General features: G+C 35.2%; 2 protein-coding genes across 4 annotated transcripts; both read left to right on the plus strand.

The window, feature by feature from the left end:
• Positions 1-1,459: 1,459 nt before the first annotated feature.
• On the plus strand, positions 1,460-8,636 carry LOC145626662 (uncharacterized). 3 transcript variants are annotated; one of them, XR_014111050.1, is made up of 5 exons: positions 1,460-1,596; positions 2,090-5,131; positions 6,184-7,149; positions 7,603-7,882; positions 8,033-8,636. XR_014111050.1 is itself a non-coding variant. In XM_081679128.1 (3 exons), exons 2-3 carry the CDS (start codon positions 2,147-2,149, stop codon positions 6,226-6,228), a joined length of 3,030 nt encoding a protein of 1,009 aa, XP_081535254.1. In that variant the 5' UTR covers positions 1,460-1,596; positions 2,090-2,146; the 3' UTR covers positions 6,229-7,548. The 3 variants fall into 3 exon arrangements, 1 of the variants encoding a protein (XP_081535254.1); XR_014111049.1 differs by having other exon boundaries at positions 8,038-8,636; XM_081679128.1 differs by lacking the exons at positions 7,603-7,882; positions 8,033-8,636 and having other exon boundaries at positions 6,184-7,548.
• Positions 8,637-10,413: 1,777 nt separating this feature from the next.
• LOC145628893 (FLUCTUATING-LIGHT-ACCLIMATION protein 1, chloroplastic-like) lies at positions 10,414-19,710 on the plus strand. Its single transcript, XM_081681326.1, has 6 exons — positions 10,414-11,211; positions 12,407-12,509; positions 13,756-13,811; positions 16,751-16,915; positions 19,207-19,320; positions 19,488-19,710. Exons 1-6 carry the CDS (start codon positions 10,546-10,548, stop codon positions 19,578-19,580), a joined length of 1,197 nt encoding a protein of 398 aa, XP_081537452.1. The 5' UTR covers positions 10,414-10,545; the 3' UTR covers positions 19,581-19,710.
• Positions 19,711-20,497: the final 787 nt, after the last annotated feature.

The following is a 20,497-nucleotide window of genomic DNA, read 5'->3' on the forward strand; positions in this document are numbered from 1 at the left end:
TCCTATAGAAATTTGTATTTCAGGAGAATTAAATATTTAAATTTTTATATCAAATTTATGGGAATTGTATAAAGTTGTTTGGTTGACATGAAGGAAGTTACAAATTATGGGAAGTTTGACTTACCTAGAGGGTTAGTTAATTAACTTCCAATGTTTTGTAGAAAGTCAAAATTTCCATAAATTTGCAATTCCCACATTTACGTTTTTTATTGTCAATCAAACAACTCACCCATTTTCAAATTTCCATGATTTTCCACTTCCACCATTTTCTTTTTGTAACTAAACAACCCCTTAATTTTTTTGGGACTTGGTTGTTATTTTTAATCAATCAAACTTGTATTATTCCATTATTTCACTAACTTATTTTTCCTGCCTTTAGTACAAAAGGAAAGGAAAATGAAGTTCAAAAGTCTTACCACTAATCCAACCTATTTTATCGTGTAAATTGTTTCCCGTTGATCTTTTTATATATAGTAATTGAAAATCGAGAAATACAACTATACAAGTTTATCACTAAGATAAACAATTTTATTTATCACATGATATTTTCGTTAATAAATCAACAATTTTTTCATTAAAATCGAGCCCCACTGTTGATCATGAGTCATATTACATATAGTGGCATCCATTTGGTTTACGGTTTGGATTTAGCCCAAATCTAATCCGATGCGAAATACTTTTAATTTTTCAATTATTAAATCCAACCTGATCCGAAATTTCTCACTAAGGGTCTGTTCACTTCAGCTTAATTTCAGTTCAGTTTAGCTCCAGTCAGTTCAGCTCCTAATTTCCTTCTCTCATAAACTATTCATTTCAGCTCTATTTAGTTCAGTTCAACTCCAATCAATTCAGTTCAGTAAATGTGAACAGACCCTAAATCCAATCCGAATTAAAATTCGGTTATTTGGATTTGATATGAAAATCTAAATGAAAATAAGTTGCTGGTTTTTCGAGCTTAAATGTGATTATAAAATAAAAAATACAATTATATAAAATCAATTCTTGAAAATATAGTTGTACATGATTAATATGAGTAAAATCAATTCTTGAAAATATAGTTGTACATGATTAATATGAGTATTGAAAACATAGTTTTACATGATTAATGTAATTATAAACATAGTTTAATATAATCAATATTAAAAATTCTTATTTATATATTTTTTTTCATATTTCGGTTTTTTTTTTTTTGGATAAAAAAAATCAATCCAATTCAATACAATATAAAGTTCAGATCCTATCAAAATCAACAATTCAATTTGATTGGATTGAATTTCGATTTTAATCCAAATAATGAATGATTATATAATTTCACTAACATATAATTAGAAAAATTTATGGTCAAAATCATATCTCAACATACGTGTTTGATCAAACTATAATACTTATTAAAAGACGGAGGAAGCAGTAATTAGAAGAGTGAGCATACACTAGTTCAAAATATGCTCTAAACCCCTCCCGGCTTCCCCCCACCAACGCCGCCATCGTTCTATCCTCCAACACCAACATTACGGTCAGTTCCTCCGTCTTCTTAGCGGCACCACCATCTCTACCACCACCTTGCAGTATATCTCAACCTGTGACTTTCAAATCAAGGTTAGATTCCCTTCAATTCTTAATAACTTTGCTTATTTTTGGGAATAATGGGTGTACTGGGGTTTTGATTTTGAGTTTTAGCTTATAGTTTGTATTGGGTAACTTGCAAATTTCAATATGCCCACAAATTTGCTACATTTTTGTGGTTTCTTGTACATTTAAGGGAAGAATCTGCCTGACATTAACATAGCTTCGTGATTATGGAGAATATAGGAATAGGATATAACAAGTTTGGTAATCAAATGAACACATGTAGTAGTATGTAACAAATTCAATGTTATGAAATACTATATGCTTTGAAATATTGTTGGTCATATTATAATTTACATGTAAGTAGGCTTGAATTGGAGTTTTGCATATAGGGTTTATTCATTGTTAATGGGTCATTACATTAGTGATGCAACCTACTATATGCTTTGGAATTTTATTATTTAATTTCTTTTTTATTTTTCAGTTCTTCCCCATTAATTTATCAGTTGTGTGAATTTTTTAGGTGTAATCAAAACACCCAACAAATAATATTGAGCAGAATTGTGGTGATCATGACTCTATGCCCCTTATCCTCCAAAGAATGAGCAAAATATTGCTGGGATTGACTCTAAACAAGTCATCTCCGCTGCTTTCAACGTTTTCTTCAAACTCTTATTCTTTCATCTTCGGCCAATTTCGTATCATCCGATTCTCATGCGCCCACATCAAGTTCTTGAGCAGCAGTGACCATTCTTCCACAGATACCCTTGGAGGATTGATTGATTCTGATGCTCTCTCTAAATCAAGCAACTATCATGAAGATACACTTTCCAGCAAAGAATTCTCACAATTGCGTGACTGCATTGTGGGTTCTTCGGATTCTTCATTGCTGGTAGCAGAGCAGGGTAATTTCTCAGCTGATGCTTTATTGATTTCAGGTGCAATAAATGAGAGTAGCAATGTATTTGAGTTCAAAACCCAAAACTTTCTTCGGAAGTTTAGGGACAAATTGAGCGAATCTTTATTAATTGATGTGATGAAGCTTATTAAAAACCCTCAGCTGAGTGTTCAGTTTTTCTTATGGGCTGGTCAGCAAGTTGGGTATAGTCATACTACTCCTGTTTATGATGCATTGTTGGATGTAATGGGGTGTGATCAGAATGATAGGATACCCAAGCATTTTCTTCAAGATATTCAGGACGAAGATAGGGGGGTTCTGGAAAACTTGCTTAATGTTCTGGTCAGGAAGTGTTGCCGTGATGGGAAGTGGAATGTGGCCTTGGAGGAGCTTGGGAGGCTGAAGGATTTTGGTCACAAACCATCTAAGTCAACATATGATGTTCTTGTTCAGGTATTTGTAGAAGCTGGTAGGTTAGACACTGCCCATCTACTTCATTCAGAGATGTCAAATGTTGGGTTTAAAATGGATATCTCTACGTTGAATTCTTTTGCATATGCTCTGTGCAAGGCTGGAAAGTGCGGTGAAGCCCTGGACTTGGTAGAGAAGGAAGACTTTGTCCCCGACACAAAACTTTATACAACAATGATATCTGGTTTATGTGAAGCTTCTCTTTTTGATGAAGCCATGGATATTTTGAACAAAATGAGATGCAGCTCTTCATTGCCCAATGTAGTAACATACAGGGTTTTGCTTTGTGGGTGTTTGAAGAAAAAGAAGCTGGGTAGGTGTAAGAAAATATTAAGCATGATGATTGCTGAAGGATGTTACCCTAATCGTAGAATATTTAATTCACTTATTCATGCATATTGCGCTTCAAGTGACTATTTTTATGCATACAAGTTGCTTGAGAATATGGCAAATTGTGGTTGCCAACCCGGCTATCTGGTATATAACATATTAATTGGTGGAATTTGTTGTAAGGAGCTACCTAATTCATATGATTTAGAATTGGCAGAGCAAGTTTATGCTGAAATGATTGACCAGGGATTGGTGTTAAATAAGGTTAATGTAAGCAGCTTTTCCAGATGCCTTTGTGACGCTGGGAAGTTTGACAAAGCATATAATGTTATTCAAGAAATGATGAGTAAGGGTTTTGTGCCTGATAACAGTACATACTCAAAGGTTATCGAATTCCTTTGCAATAATTCACAGGTACAGAAGGCTTTTTTGCTATTTGAAGAAATGAAAAGATCAGGTATTACTCCAGATGTATATACTTACACTATTCTGATTGATGGGTTCTGTAAGGCTGGTCTTATTGTCCAAGCACGTAAGTGGTTCAACGAAATGGTTTTAGATGGTTGTTCTCCTAATGTGGTGACCTACACCACATTAATTCATGCGTACCTTAAAGCACGCAGGATAGGTGAAGCCAATGAGCTATTTGAAATGATGTTATCAGATGGATGTGTACCAAATGTTGTGACTTATACTGCTTTAATAGATGGTTACTGCAAATCTGGAAACATTGACAAAGCTAGCCAAATATATGCTAGGATGAGAGGACAAGAAAATTTACCTGATGTAGATATGTATTTTAAGGTAAATTCTTCTGATGTTAATGCACCTAATGTTTTCACTTATGGAGCCTTGGTAGACGGGTTGTGCAAGGCACACAAGGTAAAAGATGCTCACAACTTACTGGATGCAATGTTTGCTGATGGTTGTGAACCAAATAACATTGTCTATGATGCCTTGATTGATGGATTTTGCAAGGTGGGGGAGCTTGATAAAGCACAAGAGATATTTACAAAAATGTCTGAACGTGGATACAGTCCTGACATATACACTTATGCCTCTTTTATTGACAAGATGTTCAAAGATAAAAGGATGGATCTTGCTTTAACGATCTTATCGAAAATGCTGGAAAGTGATTGCGCCCCTAATGTTGTAATTTACACTGAGATGATTGATGGGTTGTGTAAATTACTAAAGACTGATGAGGCTTATAAGCTTATGCAGATGATGGATGTAAAGGGTTGCAGTCCGAATGTTGTGACTTATACTGCAATGATTGATGGATTTGGGAAAGCTGGTAAAATTGAGAGATGCCTTGAGCTATTCAACTTGATGCATGAGAAGGGGTGTGCTCCAAATTATGTGACCTATAGGGTTTTGATAAATCACTGTTGCTCTTTTGGCCTTCTAGATAAGGCTCACGACCTTCTGGAGGAGATGAAGCAGACATATTGGCCTATGCATGTTGCAAGCTATCAGAAAGTTATCGAAGGATTCAACCAAGAATTTATTGTCTCCCTAGGTCTCCTAGACGTTTTAAGTGATAATGAGCTCGTGCCTATTGCTCCTGTTTACAAAATTCTAGTTGATAGCTTTTGTAAGGCAGGAAGACTGGATGTAGCAGTACAATTGTGTAAAGAGATATCGTCATTTGCCCCCAGTCATTCAGTGGCTCATGTTTATTCCTCACTGATTGAGAATTTGTGTCTTGCATCCAAAGTTGATGAAGGTTTTAAGTTGTTTGCTGACATGACAAGGAATGGAGGAGTTCCAGAGCCAAGTGTATTTTTCCACCTTATCATGGGGCTCATCAAATCAAATCGCTGGGAGGAAGCTCTTCAAATTTCACATAGCACATGCCTGATGGTTTGTTTCTTCTCTCCCTCTTTTCTTACCTTTGCATTTATAATTTTCGTTGTGTGCTTAAAGAATGTTGATGAAGTTGCTATTTTCCTGGTTCCAATTTCTAAAGTGGCTTGATTTATTAAACTTCTTAAGTTTCTAAATTTTGTACAATTTTAAATTATTTATCTTTGAAGTTATTGCCTGAACCTTAATGTTAAGAAGCAAGACACTTATGTACAAAACCACAGAGGCATATATGTTTTTGATGTAAGGTCCCATTTCATGATATAAAAACACATAAAAGGTCCTTTTCTCCACCTTTTTTTAAAGGTCCTTTCTCACAAAATGGGTAACATAAAAGGTCTTTTTGACAAATATTCCTGTCTTTTTTAAGGTCGCTGTTTTCAAATGTGAATCTTAGGGCTTGTTCTTTATCAACATTTTTGTCAGAATTTGTGTTCATTAGTGTAGGTTAACTTATTTTATTTCATAATTCTATTTAGATCTTGTGACTTTCAAAATCATAAAACCACAACTGATAGTATTGCCAAATGAGCCCTTTATTGTTGGTTTTTGGCAACTTCTCCAAATATTCTAGAACTTCAAGGTACCACAATTCTATAGTTGACCATACAAATTTGTTTTCAAGGTCATTTTTCTAGGATGAATATTAACTTGTTACTAATTTGCTTAGTAGCTGACTTGCCAATTTAGAGTGACAAATCTGACAATGCAGAGACAGCTCTAGTTATCTGTTGCACCCTTTGTTGGCATATCTTACATACCTTTAGTCTTTTGATCAACAAAAGTGCCCATGTCAGATACTCAAAAACTAAATTCTCTGATAAATGTGTGTGGCCGTCTGGATCTTTCATCTTTGGTCAAAGATGCAAAATTTCTAAAATATGGCCAGTCTGAGATCTAGTAATTCAGTATTTGTGGATAATTTTAGTCCATGTAGAGTTGCAGCTTAATGATATTTACCGCCGGTCCTTATTTTTCAGATGTTTGTTTTTCCTTTTTCTTTTGGGTGTATAGTTTGTGACAATTGTTGATTCTAATGACTTGCCCAGGGTTTAAAGTGGCTCCCTTCCAAGGAAATGGTTCAAAGAAACTAATTACTACTACTTGTTCATTACAACACGATGATGCTCGAAAGGAAAGCTTGATCAATTTTGTTAATTCCAGTCATCTGCTGCTATTTACTGGAGTCTTCAATATTATGGAAGTGGGCTCTGTATGAAGGATGTGTGCTTTATTACAAAGGATATCAAACTTTTAAAAGTTCTTCACTTGTTAGTTTGCTCCATCAACCAATGGATGTATCTGACATTGCTGTATGGCAGCTTTACGCCTTTCACCAAGCTGATCCTCAATGTAGGCGAGCTGCATGTTCTGCAGTTGACTGTTGTCTGATGATGCATATAAGATTTGTGAATTCGATTCAGTGTAAATGAGGTATACCTTTTCTTGATATACAACTGGTGCCAATTTTAGGGCTCAATCAAGGCCTTGGGAAGCAATAGAAAGTAAGATTGTCATACCTCTTGTTTCTTCATCAGAGGAAATTGTAAGAAATTTTAAGATGTAGCTATGATCTTCAAATCCCAGAAGCCCATAAGCTTATGAGCCTATTAAAGGAAAGGGTACGAGTGACTGTTAGTCTCTAGCTTGGAAACCATTGTCCTAAGTAACAACGAAGCCTTGACTTCAGCTGGCTGGCAGTACTTCTTCAACGTCAAGTGTCCTTATTGGCCTCGCACCCAAGTGCATCCATTGCTTGCTGTAAGAGTGGAATCTACTCTCTTTCCTCTGTTTTCTTCTTGCTTCACAAGGACTTGTGAAATACTTTATTGCACAATATAGAGCATTATCCTGAATAGAAAGATTGGGAATGAAGGAGCAAGAACAACCCTCTTAGCTTTGCCTTATGTGATTTGAAAAACAGGACCAAATAGTTCTCATGAGTTTATTCATTGATCGATGTCAGCAACGTTGATCAGAAATTCTTCATCAAACAGGACTTGGAAGCAAACAAGGTATGTATAAAATATTTTTACAACTGAACCACAGCTTGCCATATGCAGAATTTTCTTTCATCTTTCGTTACAATTATTTTACTCCAACTTGTCAATCTGATTGTGTGACAGATTGTTTGTACAATATATCCTACCTGACCGTTGCATAATTATGTATGTCCACTACCTCAGTGCTTTTTATTTTTTATTTTTTTTGAGAACCACTACCTCACTGCTTTGTGTGTGAAGCTAAGAATAATCATTTGATAGCCTAAACGATTCAACCATTCTCCTTTTTACCTACTGTTTTTATATGTACATCATAGTTCCGTAGTCATCACATCAATGGACATCATAGCTATCACATCTCCGCTGATCACCTACTTTTACTTCAGGCTGCTGCTTTTTTTTTTTTGTAAGTCTTGGTCACAATATGTAAGTTTCAAATAATCAAATTGATCTGTTTACTTGCAGAGCTTAAAGAATTTTAGACAGATCTTGCCAAAGACTTCTGGCATGGAGGACAATAACTAAGAATCTAAAGGCAACAGGCATCAGGGGAACACAGGACATCTTCTGACAGCATTCACAGAAAAGAATGACCAGGATCCCGTACTATGTAGAGATGATTATCATTATTATCAGCTAATAATAAATTGCCTCACACAGTCTGACTTGGCAAAGGTAGCTGCATTAGGAGTCTTCCTGTCCATAAATGTGATACTTTTGAGCAACTTCTCTGTATAACCTTCTGGTAATTTTGCAAGATCTCTCTCTCTCACTCCAAATACAATATCTGGACAGTAGTTTTGCAGATCTTTACCCATCCATCCTGTTTAAATTAGTCTCTTGTTCCTATTTCCTAAGCAATTTTAGCAATTCAATTTGTTTTCTGCATGTCTAGTGCAGGATGTGTCTTCATATTGTATCAATCTTCAAGAGATCTAAATTATACATGAAACTGGTACAGAATCAGCATGTTAGTGACATCCTGCAGTTCTTGTTTATTTTGACAAGCAAAATGCAAAAATGGGTATCATCCTGCCATTCGAGCTTTGGTGATATGGGTTATTGGGTTTAGGCCTGCATTGTTCATCAACCATTAGCACACTTGACTTTTTCGGCACAAGTTGAAGTGAGGATGAAGCAGTCTTGAAGTTGATTACTTGTACCAACTACAAGATGGACTACCTCATGAAGAAGGCAGATGGAATACCATCTTGTCAGCTTACAAAGGTCAATACGTTTTCTTTTGTAAGTCTGTAGAAGCTACTGAGAGAGTTTTCCTCTATTTATAAGCATTTTTTGGCAGAAAATATGTATCCTTCTGTTGAAATTTGGAAAGCTAATCTAGATGGCTTTTGACTGGAATTTTATCCATGCTTATCCTATGGCCGTTTTTCTAGTCTAATAAAAGATTTGTGAACGTCACTGTTGCTCGTTTTTGGGGAGCAGGGCGTATGGAGGAGAATGAAGAAAACTCTGCTATCACCATTAATGATTCTTGAAGACGCTAAATATTTATGTACGTCGATGTGAAATGCTTATCCATTAACTATTATTTTTGTTGAGCTGAAATTATTTTTGAGCCACACTCAGTTGATCTACTTGATAAACGTTTTCCGTTATCTTGGGGTATTATAGTCTTCTCAAATTATAAGTTAGGGATATATGCGTCATTTGCAGCAAACTTCATTGGATGGCCTTTTAAGTGACGTTAACCTTCGTCATCTTTCCCCTTCCTCACCCACCTTCATCTTCTTCTTCCTCCCACAAATCTTCAAGCTACTTGGACTGGGACATCATCAACACCAACATCTTCTTCTTCCTCCCACTCATCTTCAAGCTACTTCAATTTTGACATCACCAATACCAATTAACTGAAAACCCTAAAAACAAATTGAGAAATAAAAGGTATGGTTAACCCTAAAGGGTAGGTGATGAGCTTTCCCTCCCCCGTTCACCATTGAAGCTAAATTAAAAAGAAATTAAAAAGAAATTACCTCATTTTTTTGTGCAATTGATAACTGAAATTTACATTGATAATTTTGTTGCTTTGTTGGTGTTATTAATCGATAGAAGGAGGGGGGAAATGATTGAGAAAGATAGAGAAAATGAAAACTGAAGCCCACTTTCAATTCACTGTTACTGCTGCCAAACGATAGAAACATGTCGTTTTCAATCAACTTGAAAACAATAAAACAGCTTGCAAAAGTAATATTAAAATAATGAATAGTAGCGTTCATATTTACAAGTTTGCCACCTGATCAACAAAATTCGTTAATATGACATATCAACTTGGATTTACCGATTATTTTTATTGATTAAAGCTTACAAATTTTTTACTGATTCTCAAGTATATTTGTTTTATGAAATTACTGAATATTACTAAATAAAAATTATTTTTATTGAACTAAACTGACACTATTTTTACTACATATCAAAAGAAAATTATATTTTTACTGAATTGAACTTATTTTTACTGAATACTACATAGTATTATTTTAAAATGAATTGAACAGAGCCTAAATTACAAAATTCGAGGAGGAAGATTAATTCCCTAAATAAGAATTTTGAAGAGTGGATAATCTATTACACATAGACAATTTAATTTGCGATTAGGTGCATTTTAGAGAATTTTGACCCTCGATAATAACTCTAGTGACTAGTGAGTGATGGAATTACTACCTCCATTGAGTATTAATTGCAAGTTTGGGATATTATTTGTGAGATATAAATATTTTAAAATTGCAACTACTCCCTCCGTCCCAAAAAGAACGACCCATTTGGCCAAAACTTTGTCCCAAAAAGAATGACCCATTTGCATTAAAACACCACCAATTTGCAACAATATTTGTGCAAAATTAGCTTTCCCATATAAAAATTTCATTTTCCATGTTATTTTATTACTTTTTCTCTCTATTTTTTTTTTATACAAACCCCATGTAAATTTATCTTTCCAATATACTTTTACTTCTTTTAACTTAACTTCCGTAATACCCGCGTAATCAACCCAAATGAGTCGTTCTTTTTGGGACGGAGGGAGTAATCATAATATTTAACAGAGGTAGTAGTTGTTATTTGTTAGTCCAATTAACCAATTTCTAATTCCAAATCACACCACATCCCACGTGCTCCTCAGAGAAGTCACGTGCAATTAGGCTTCTAAATTAATTTTAAATTAAATTATACTGTAATTATTTTTACAAGTAAAATCTAAAATCCAAAATACAAATAGGATGAGGTTTTTCATTTTTGGCGCTTGCATGGACAGCAGCCCACCACTCTTCCATTTCCCACCTTACTTCGATTCTCTGGTTCATCTTCTTCAACACACCTTTAAATATCTTCCCCTTTAAAACCCCTAAAAAAAAAAAATTAATAATTTCACCTTCAAAATCCAAGCTTTCATCATCAATGGCAACTGCCTTACTTCTCGAACCTTCCGCATTAACCACGGCTAAACACCCTAATTTTCTCTCTCCTCAATCCACCCCTCTTTTGCGTCCTTACCCAATTCGATTAACCTCATTAACCCCATTTTCTTCCCCTTCTATAAACCCTAAAATTTTCCCAAAACCCTTCAAATTTACCCCTAAATGCGACGCCAAAAACCCGAATTCTCCCGATTCCGAACTGGGTATCAAAGAGAAGACCCTAAATTCAATTGGGTTTGTTCTTGATAAGATTTCTGAGGCCTTAAAGGCGCTTAAGAAGCCTGCAATTGCGGCTTTGTTAGTTGGTGCTTTGTTAATGTATGACCCAAATTCTGCTTTGGCGGCTTCCGGTGGGAGAATGGGAGGGCGATCATTTTCTTCAAGATCGTCAATGTCAGGGTCTCAGAGCTACACTGTTCGGCCCTCGAGTCCCGGGTTTTCACAATCGGTACCGTATTTCGCACCATCGCCATTTGGAGGTGCTGGGTTGTATGTTGGACCGGCGTTTGGGGTTGGAGCTGGTTCTAGTTTGTTCTTTATTATGATGGGATTTGCTGCATTTATTTTGGTTTCTGGGTTCCTTTCTGATCGGTCTGATGGTGGGGTTATGACTGCTACTGAGAGAACTAGTGTGATCAAGCTTCAGGTAATGTGTTTTTTGTACTTTTGTTGTTAGTTTGATCAATATTTTAGTGGTAGCTTTTTTTATGAGCTAATTTGGAAATAACTCATTTAAGTTTCTACTTTGGCTTTTAGCTTGATCAATATTTTAGTGGTAGCTTTTTATGTTCTAATTTGGAAAGAACTCATTTAAATTTCAACTATGGATGTTTGGAAATACATAAAGAGTTTTACTTTGTGTATCATTTCCCTGATTTTCATTTGGTAATTTTAGAGTTAGACAAGAATGTATTGGGATGCTTAACTTATTACTCTATTTCCGGACACTTTAGTAGGCCCTAGTTGGTAAGATGTCTTTTTATGAAATTGGCTTGATATACCATATATCCCTTGAAAACTTTTGTGACTATTGAGAACAATCATCTTATTAAGATACTGCAGATTTAAACCTAATATTAGTAAGATTAATATGGGAAAAATTATGGTTTTTGCTTACTACATATGAATAGTGGCCTATTATTTTTGGACGTTCCAAAGTAAATTGTGGCTTTGTTAAAGTGGGATGCAGGGAGTAGTAGCCTTGACTAGTGTATTGCTATCTTTTAGTTCAATAACTTGGGAATTGGATAAGGAGGGCTTGAAGTACAGCTTGAGGGATTGGCACTTTTGCTTTCTTTAAATAGTGCTGATATTTTGTGATATTTTCACTTGGTAATTGGGATGAGAAGTTGAGAACAAGAGCATTATGATTTTGGAAGTGAGCTGGAAAATCATGTAACTTATATAGGACTCTAGATGATTGTATATTTGACGTGGAAGACTTTAATAGATTTGGGATTACACCTTAATTTAAGTACTCATAGGAATCTTATGTTGCTTATAATTATTCCTTAAAATGGTTGTTTGTGGTTCACTTGTTCCTGAAACAACAACCTTTTTACTGGTTACGTTGGCTAGGGGTAAAACTGTACTGTGCATCTGAACCTTTTTTGAAACCACCATGTCCATTTGTTGAAGTGTTAAAGTATGTTTTTAAGTATTGTAACAGGGCCCTCCTCGCATGCATTATTTGCAGAAAATTGGCTCGACTATTTTTGGAAGTATTGAACCATGTTTCTAAGTATTGTAATATAGCCTTTAGCCCTTTATTGAATGTATGATTTGAATTTTCTGGTCCATATTATTGCTGTTATTTATTCATTAGTTCTGATTTTTTTTAGGTTGGACTGTTGGGCATGGCACGATCACTTCAAAGTGATCTCAACCGGATTGCTGAAGTTGCTGATACATCAACCCCAGAGGGTCTAAACTTTGTTTTAACAGGTGGGTATAGCATTCTATTCTTCATTTGACATTAATCTTTCTCTGCTTAAAGTACTATGTCCATTTGTGATTTTTCATTCCATGGCAGTGTATAGCTTCTGTGGCATGTAATTATATAACTTCTTAGTATTGCTATGGTGTGCCTTGCATGTGATTGTTGTCTATTAAGATGAAATTAGGGAGTGAAGCTAGCAGGGGGTAAATGCCTCCTATGAGTCCTATCTATGGGTATTACTTGAAGCCATGATATTGCCTAGACCTTTTTAAAATTGGTTTGGAATTGCTGTATAATCTTCTTGCAATTTATAGTCCTTGTTGATTTATTTATTGGCAGTTGAGAGGACAACAGCTGTGTAGTGTTTAGTTGGTTTCGGCTTGATTAGAATAGCAATGGTAAGGGTGCCGGATTGTCTTTTTAAGTAAGTGGCAGTGAAGTGTTTTTTTTTTTTTTTCTTCTTCTTTTTCCTTTTTTAATCATAGCAACTAGCTACTGCTGGCTTAAGGGGTTGCAACTATGATTGCCGATAAGTGTAGACTAATGTGGGTTGTGAATATTTACTAATTCCTCAGATTTGCAGCTGACTAGCAGCTTCTTAATTTTTTTTCCCAATTATATTTGTGTGAATACTTTATCGATAAAGTAGCTTTTTACTGTGTTCTTTAATTTGCTCTTTCTCCTTTTTTTTTTGGGACTGTGTATGTGTGTGTGTGTGTGGGGGAGGGGGGGGGGGGGGGGCGGGGGGAGAGTAGGAGGAATGACTAGATTTGTTAGCTATGGTTTTAATGGTATTGAGTTAAATATTATACAGTATAATTTTCACTATGAATCACTTATTTTGAATTTATTGAGTGCTCTAATGATGATTCAAAATATTATCATGTTAGTTTCATTATCTGCAAACCTTTGATCACTCTGTGATCTTTTTGCCCATTTTGAAAAGAATAAATACAATGATCTTTCTGTTTTGTGATATTTTTGCTAGAAAATTGCTTTTTTCAGCTTATCATATATTCATATCGGTCATCTAGTTCACTTCTTGCTTCATCTTCCTATATCATGGGAGGCTTTACTGTATTTGCTTTCTCCTTTTCTGTTCTTCTCGGCGTGCTATTTAAGGTCTTAGCTGACGGTTCTTTGTTTCTTTCTTTTGGGTGGAGAGGGGGTGTGGGTGTTTTGTTGAAAGCCTATTCTTCTATATTAACTTTGTCTTACGCATGCAAGATTGTTTAATTTTGATGCTTGCAGAAACAATGCTGGCCTTGCTTCGTCATCCTGATTATTGCATCTCAGCTTATTCATCTGTGAGTTGATTTACTTTTGGATTGGGAACGATTTTCTGTTACAGAAATTAAAACTTATTATCATTATTATTTATTATTAATTATTACACTCAGACGAGTTATTTTTAATTGATATGCTAATTGACATCATTTATTGAAAGAATTTATGTATTTAATATCTGATATCATTTTTTTCGATATGATATACGTAGTAATAAGAATTAGTTTCATATTTACTCCGTATAATTCTGTTCTCATAGTTGAAGAGTTTAAGCTGTGACATTCATTTTTTGCTAAATGCTTTTTTGTTGAGTACCGAGTATGCTAATATTTTGTTTTCTGCAAAATAATAGAAACCTATTGATTGGGAAAAAGAAAATAGACAGTGACACAGTGTCCCCCTACTTTGATTTTGTGCTGGCCACACTGTGGAGACACTTGATATAATATAATGCTAGTGATGGGACTGGCTACTAACATTCCTATATATCGGCTGCCAGATACTCTAAAATTCACACACTATTCCAGCACTAATGTCCTTGCAAGGTTCATTGATGGTAGTGAAATCAGCTTCCCACTTCATGAACAGGGACCAGGGGGGTAGATTAAAAGGACCAGAATTGGTATCAAGAATGGCTGACTAATTGGTGTCTTGTAGAAGCTTGTGGGTCACCGTCTTATAATTACATGTCAGACACTCAGACCTGGTTATATGAGGCTAGAATCAGTAAAAAGAGAGGGAGCAGTGGGAATACTGCATCATACGGTATGTTTCCATAGAATAAAGTTTAGTCATTCCGGTGTGAAATCAAAGGAGTGTAACAGGAAGGACATTTTGCTTTAGTTACTGCTTTGAATAGATATCCGACTGTTGATCAAAAGATTTTGTAAGTTGAGAGACATCTTTCTACTTTTACTCTTTATTTAGGCTGGCTGGTTACTCAGCTTATCTTTCTTGTTTATGCTTCCTTTGGCCTACAGTTCTTTCACCCTAAATTTGATAGCTGAAGCTGAATACCATTGAATTGATATCAAGTCCAGCTAATGTGTCTGAAAAAGAGAAAGACTGGCGATTACTTCCACTATCCTGTGTCCCTTTTTTCTTAGGGAATGGGATTAGAGATCATCATAAAAGTGGGTATGCACTAGTATCTTGATCAATTGCAAGGATATAAGGCTTTGGGGTTTTTTTCCCCAACTCAAAGCCTTTTGAACATACCTGAACTTGTTACAAATTGGTTCTTTACCTGAAGTCTGAACTTACTCAAATTTATGATTTTTGAAAATATTTTTTGAGATAATGAACAATGCTTAAGTGCATAAGCCATAGACTTGGTTTGATTTATACTAGCACGCTACTGCACAATTTCATCTCATGGAAACTTTCAAGATAATAAGCTTGTTAGCTGTATGTAGCTCACCAAAAGTGAGTTCAGTTTAAAACCAGATGCCACTAACTGAATTAAGTCTGGATGGATCAATTTGAGACCAACAATTGGGATATTGCGTGATGGTAGCACCTCTGAGGTTAAAAGGAAACTTCTATAAGCTGGCTATTAGACAATCGTAGTTCTATGTGTTGGAATTTTGGCCTTTAGGAGTATTTGAAATTTGTTTGTTCAAATAATTTGTGTGAACAGCTTAAGAAATAAAATATAGTTTAAAGATATATGGAATAAAGGTTACCATTGAGGGCTTTGAGGCTGAAATAAGAGTCATCTATGTTGATCAGCTTGTGGAGCATTAACCAAGAAGATGAATAAGAAACTAAGAAAGTGGGCAGTTGGGGTTATGGGAATTTTAAACCAGCCGAGGGAGGCCAAAGATGACTTAATTGGTGAGAGTTAAGAATGATTTGAGGAAATTAAGTTTAGGGAAGTGTATATCACTTGATAAGTGAAGGGAGAGGATTGATGTTGTCAATCACTGAAGCCTAATTTTTTGGTTCATGTGGGCAGCCCCATCATATTGGGAATAAGACTTCAACATTGTTCATTGTTGTTGTTCAATGTTCATCAAAAGCTTTTGGTGAAATCACTGAATGTATCTTTATGAGGAGTTTTAATATGCTAATTGGTACAATATTAGAGAAACTCTCTAGAACAGGAAGACAATCGGAATTACATTACCACCAAGTTGACTCTGTGCGCACACTATATCTTATCGCTTAGTCGTATATGCTCAGAAATTTTCCATGGTATGAATTACTGCTTTGAAAAATTGGCCCCCTGGGGATGAAGATTTGTTCTGAACTTCTTATTTAACCATTCATCCTAAGGCCTTCCTGACCATCGGAAAGGTTGAACCTGCTTGCTGGCTATTCATACCCCTTTCCATTGACCCTGAATAATTGAAAAGGGATAGTAAATGGATGTAATTATCTAGAGTTGTTGGATGATGATATGTTAAAGCCATTTTGGATGTAGGTGTATGACTTAATTCACAACCATCAGAATCCAGAGCTTCTCTTCTGGCAACAAAGAATATCTGAGAGGAAATTAGCTATTAGTCTATTACCTCTAAAATGATGGCTCAAGTTTTTTTTTTCCAATTTGCTTATGATATACATATTCAAAATTTGTGGAAGCACCTATGTAAGGCTTACCTTTGATCCAAACCGCTGTGGTTCTCATAGGCCCATAAATTGTAGGGAGGTGTTTGTGACTGAGGTAGAAAAGAGGAGTAAGCTCTCCCTTCCTCTTTTTCTTTTTCCTTTTCGTGGTTTTGTTGGGGCTGGGATTGGAATTGGGATTTGGATCACTTTGCCTGTTTGCCCTTAGTATATGATAACTGATTATTATTTTGTTATTCAGATTTATGCCAAGGTATTACTTTTTTATCTCTTTTTTTTGCTTTATCTTTTCCTTAATGCAGCAATTTTTGTGACCTCACCTATTGATGCTTCTTTGCTTATTTTTTATAAAATGGGTAATTGATATGTTCAATTTGACAATCATCAGGTTGACATCAAAAAGAGTATTGAGGAGGGAGAAAAGAGGTTCAATCAACTTTCCATTGAGGAACGTGGTAAATTTGATGAAGAAACACTCGTAAATGTGAATAACTTAAAGAGGCAGAGCACCAGAAGCACGAGAGCCAGTGGATATAGCAATGAGTACATAGTGGTAATCAACTAATCATTGGATAACTTCTTATGCTGAATTTAGTAATTGCTTGCTCTTTGATTGAGTAACTCTGCCCCCCCCCCCCCCCCCCCCCGGGGGAAGGGGGGGGGGGGGATGGATTAGCATTTTCTCTTTTGTTTCTGATGTGGCTTTTCTGTTGGTTATTAGTGTGATATTTTGGTCAATCAATTAAAATAAATGTTTGGTAAATGGTTTTTCAATAAGCCAAGATGAATAAGCTGTCAAGAGCAGCTCTTTGGCACTTTTTTTAGCTAAAAGTGTACAAGTTGCTTACTACTACATAGTAACATCTAAGATCTAACAACCAGCAATTTATTTTCTACGAAACATTTTTATTTATGGCTAATGCAAATAGTTGACCAGCATTAAACAATTGACTACCATCATGGTCATGGGTTGTTTGTATCGATAGCTGATTCAAACAGTTGCCAAACAAGCCAAGTGAACTAGCCTACAATTGATTGCCATCATGTTAGTGGGCTGTTTGTATTATTTGAGTTAATAAAGATGTTTGATAAAACATTTTTTTGGTTGTTGAAATGACTACAGTTTGGTAAAAACTGTCATTTAACTTTTCTTTAGCTTTTTCTATTGAAAAGTCATTTACCAAACATATTTTTTTGATGTTTAGGCTCAAAGACGCAAACTTACCAAAATGCTAATATAAAGCTTGCTAAAAGCCATATTTATTCTAAATAAGCCTCTTCTACTTGGCCATTTTCTAATTGCTAATTAGATGCTTTAGCAAAATTGAGAATGGTGATGAAATTTGCTAAATTTTCAATAGTTCTCATTCTAGAAAAATAGAAATTCTTCTGTCTTATGAAAGAAACAATTAAATTCACCTGTAACTTTTTTTTTTTTTTCCTACTACGTATTTTTTTTTTTTGTAAAATTGGTAAGGTAAACACTAACCTTGAGAGGGGGGAATAAGGGAAATCCTCCCAAGGTGAGTTTGATGAGAATCGAACCCAGGAAGGAGCGGAGCTATAGGTGGGGCTCCCAGAGGCCCGGCCCCTCTAGCTCAAACCCGCGGCCCTTAATTTTATTAACCGGCCCCTCCAGGTTAATAGTATATATGTTAATAATTTCATATAAGTTGTTGAAATTCTGGTAGCCTAGTGGTAAGTGGGTTTACCATTTCCCCATAGGTTCAAGGTTTGATCTTACTTAGTGATTTATTATTAATATTTTTTCAACATTTTTATTTTTTCCTCTCTTTTTTTTTTTTTTTTTGCCAAAATTCTATACTAAAGTTCTTCAACTCTTCCATAAGTGAATTATCTTTTCAATTCTTCAATCTTCTACTTGTATTCAATCGGATAATTTTGTCTAATTAATTTGTCTATAGAATTGGATAATTTTGTCTACTAGTTCAGTAATATAATAATTTGTCTATACATCACCTTTTTTTTTTTTTTTTTTTTTTTTTTTATTAATATGATGGGTATAATCATGAAATAAGAAGCTCTTAATTTAAAGTGAGTGGTTGATAGTCAACAAGTGAATTTACTCTGGTTTTATACATAAGAAAATAAATTGTCAATAATTTTAACATGAAATCTGTTATTATTGGCATTTTTTTAATTTGAAAACTCATAAATTGCAATTCAGGAAAAAAATGTTATAATAATAAGCTATATATTTATATAATTCAACCATCGGCCCCCCTAGCTTAAAAATCTTGGCTACGCCTCTGAACCCAGGTCTCTCACCTGGAATTTGAGAGACTTGGCCAACTAAGCCAAGCCTCTTCTTGTATTTTATAAATGCTTAGTGTATAAACTCACAAGAGAATTGTGCCATTGGACATTGAGTCCTTGATATACAATAGATTTTGGGTTTAGCCATTGGTGCTTAAAAAATTGTGCGTATTTAACTAGTTATAGAAGCTTTTTGAGTCTCACCAACAGAGGTGATATTTCCCTTTTTTATTCTAGTTTTTCCGCGGCTTTAAGTCTATTTTGGCTCTGCTAGTAAGTATGGCATCGTATTCATAGCATGGTTGGCTATTGCTACATTCTTGTCATTTGATTTTGAACTTTTTTTTTAAACTTAATCCCCTTTCCCCACTGCAAATTGAAAGGGTACTTGTTGGAGTTTAATGAAACTTCATTTTGACTTAATAATCTTGTACTTTTTCTTTTTTTTTTTTTTTTTTTTTTTGGAACAGTAATCATCTTGTACTTAACCACTCAAGATTTTATTAATGCCAATGTCAATATATGTGAGATTCTATTTCTGTAATGCCAATGTCAATATTTGTTCAGATTACCATTTTGGTGGCTGCTGAAGGAGTAGTTAAAATGCCTACCATTAACGGGAGCATGGATTTGAAAGAAGCCCTGCAAAAGCTTGGATCCATCCCGTCAAGTAAAACCATGGTAAGTAATCCTGCTTAATTTTCTTTCAATCCGTTAAAATTTGAACACAAGAAGATAATTTGCATAAAAGGAAGTAAGAGCAAGTTCTGTGGGAACAAATTCAGCTTATCTGATTTATTGTTCCATCGTCTTGGGCGTATTTTTAAAAGATAATAAAATCCTTGCAGGCAGTAGAGGTGCTTTGGACTCCTCAGAATGAAAATGATACATTGTCAGAGAGAGAATTACTTGAAGATTACCCCCTTCTGAAGCCTCTATGAGTACTGTTACTACCCACATTTTTCTTTTATTTACCTGTATATATATATAACTTGAGTACTATGAGCTATACTGATAGGATATGTCTTATACTAATTGGAGTGTTGAACATGTTTTTCTTTTCTTTTTTCATTTCTTCGGATGGCCCTTTTTTACGTTTTTTCTCTTTCCATTATACTGTAGGTTATATAACCTATAAGCATTTGTAAGTAATACATAAACTCTTTGAGCTCCAGAAACTCTGAATACAATGCTAATATCAGATATAATTACTGAAAGATTTATCGTGGATAAGTTGAAAACAAATGGTGTACAGAATACTACAAAGTATTTAGATGAGAATAGTGTATTGTTTTGGAAGGCAGGGAAAACAGATGGACTGCGCTCATTACAACCGCTGTGATGGTAACAAGCGATGAGGGGTTAAACAATACAGGTCAGTGGCGGAACCAGAGTTTTATCTCCAAGATCCTGAAGGAAAAACTCACAATAGTGAGGTAGTAAATGTTTCGGGTGAAAACAATGGGGCCTCGCCGAAGGCCCACTGAAGTGGTGAAGACTGGATTCGGTCCAAGTGACGTTGGGCCGAAGGTTTCCTGCATAGCAAACACACGTAAACTAGCCTCGGGGGTGTTGCCGAGGAAGGCCCCTCCGATGCTAAAGTCAGTACAATGTGTAGAGAGAGAAAGCTATGCAAGAGAATTAATTGCTTGAGGCTTTGTGTGAATCAATCCATCTGTACGAATGTAATATTGGTGGCTTTTATACCTTTGCATATATGGAGAATTTGGGTCTTGGCCCAATTGACATGCCTTGTGGACTGATCTTGACTTTAGCGCAATTGGAGAGTTGAACCTTGACCTTGGGCTTTTAATTGGATCATTTAATGTCTAGGCCCAATTGGACTAAATTGGACCCA

The sequence above is a fragment of the Chenopodium album genome, chromosome 4, assembly GCF_948465745.1.
Source record: "Chenopodium album chromosome 4, dcCheAlbu1.1, whole genome shotgun sequence".
In the NCBI taxonomy this organism is placed as follows: Eukaryota; Viridiplantae; Streptophyta; class Magnoliopsida; order Caryophyllales; family Amaranthaceae; genus Chenopodium; species Chenopodium album.

Coding starts and splice junctions, on each gene's coding strand:
- LOC145626662 (XM_081679128.1), top strand. CDS start 2,147: ATGCCCCTTATCCTCCAAAGAATGAGCAAAATATTGCTGGGATTGACT. Junction 5,132..6,183: donor CACATAGCACATGCCTGATG/GTTTGTTTCTTC, acceptor TGACTTGCCCAG/GGTTTAAAGTGGCTCCCTTC.
- LOC145628893 (XM_081681326.1), top strand. CDS start 10,546: ATGGCAACTGCCTTACTTCTCGAACCTTCCGCATTAACCACGGCTAAA. Junction 13,812..16,750: donor GCATCTCAGCTTATTCATCT/GTGAGTTGATTT, acceptor GACAATCATCAG/GTTGACATCAAAAAGAGTAT. Junction 19,321..19,487: donor TCCCGTCAAGTAAAACCATG/GTAAGTAATCCT, acceptor AAATCCTTGCAG/GCAGTAGAGGTGCTTTGGAC.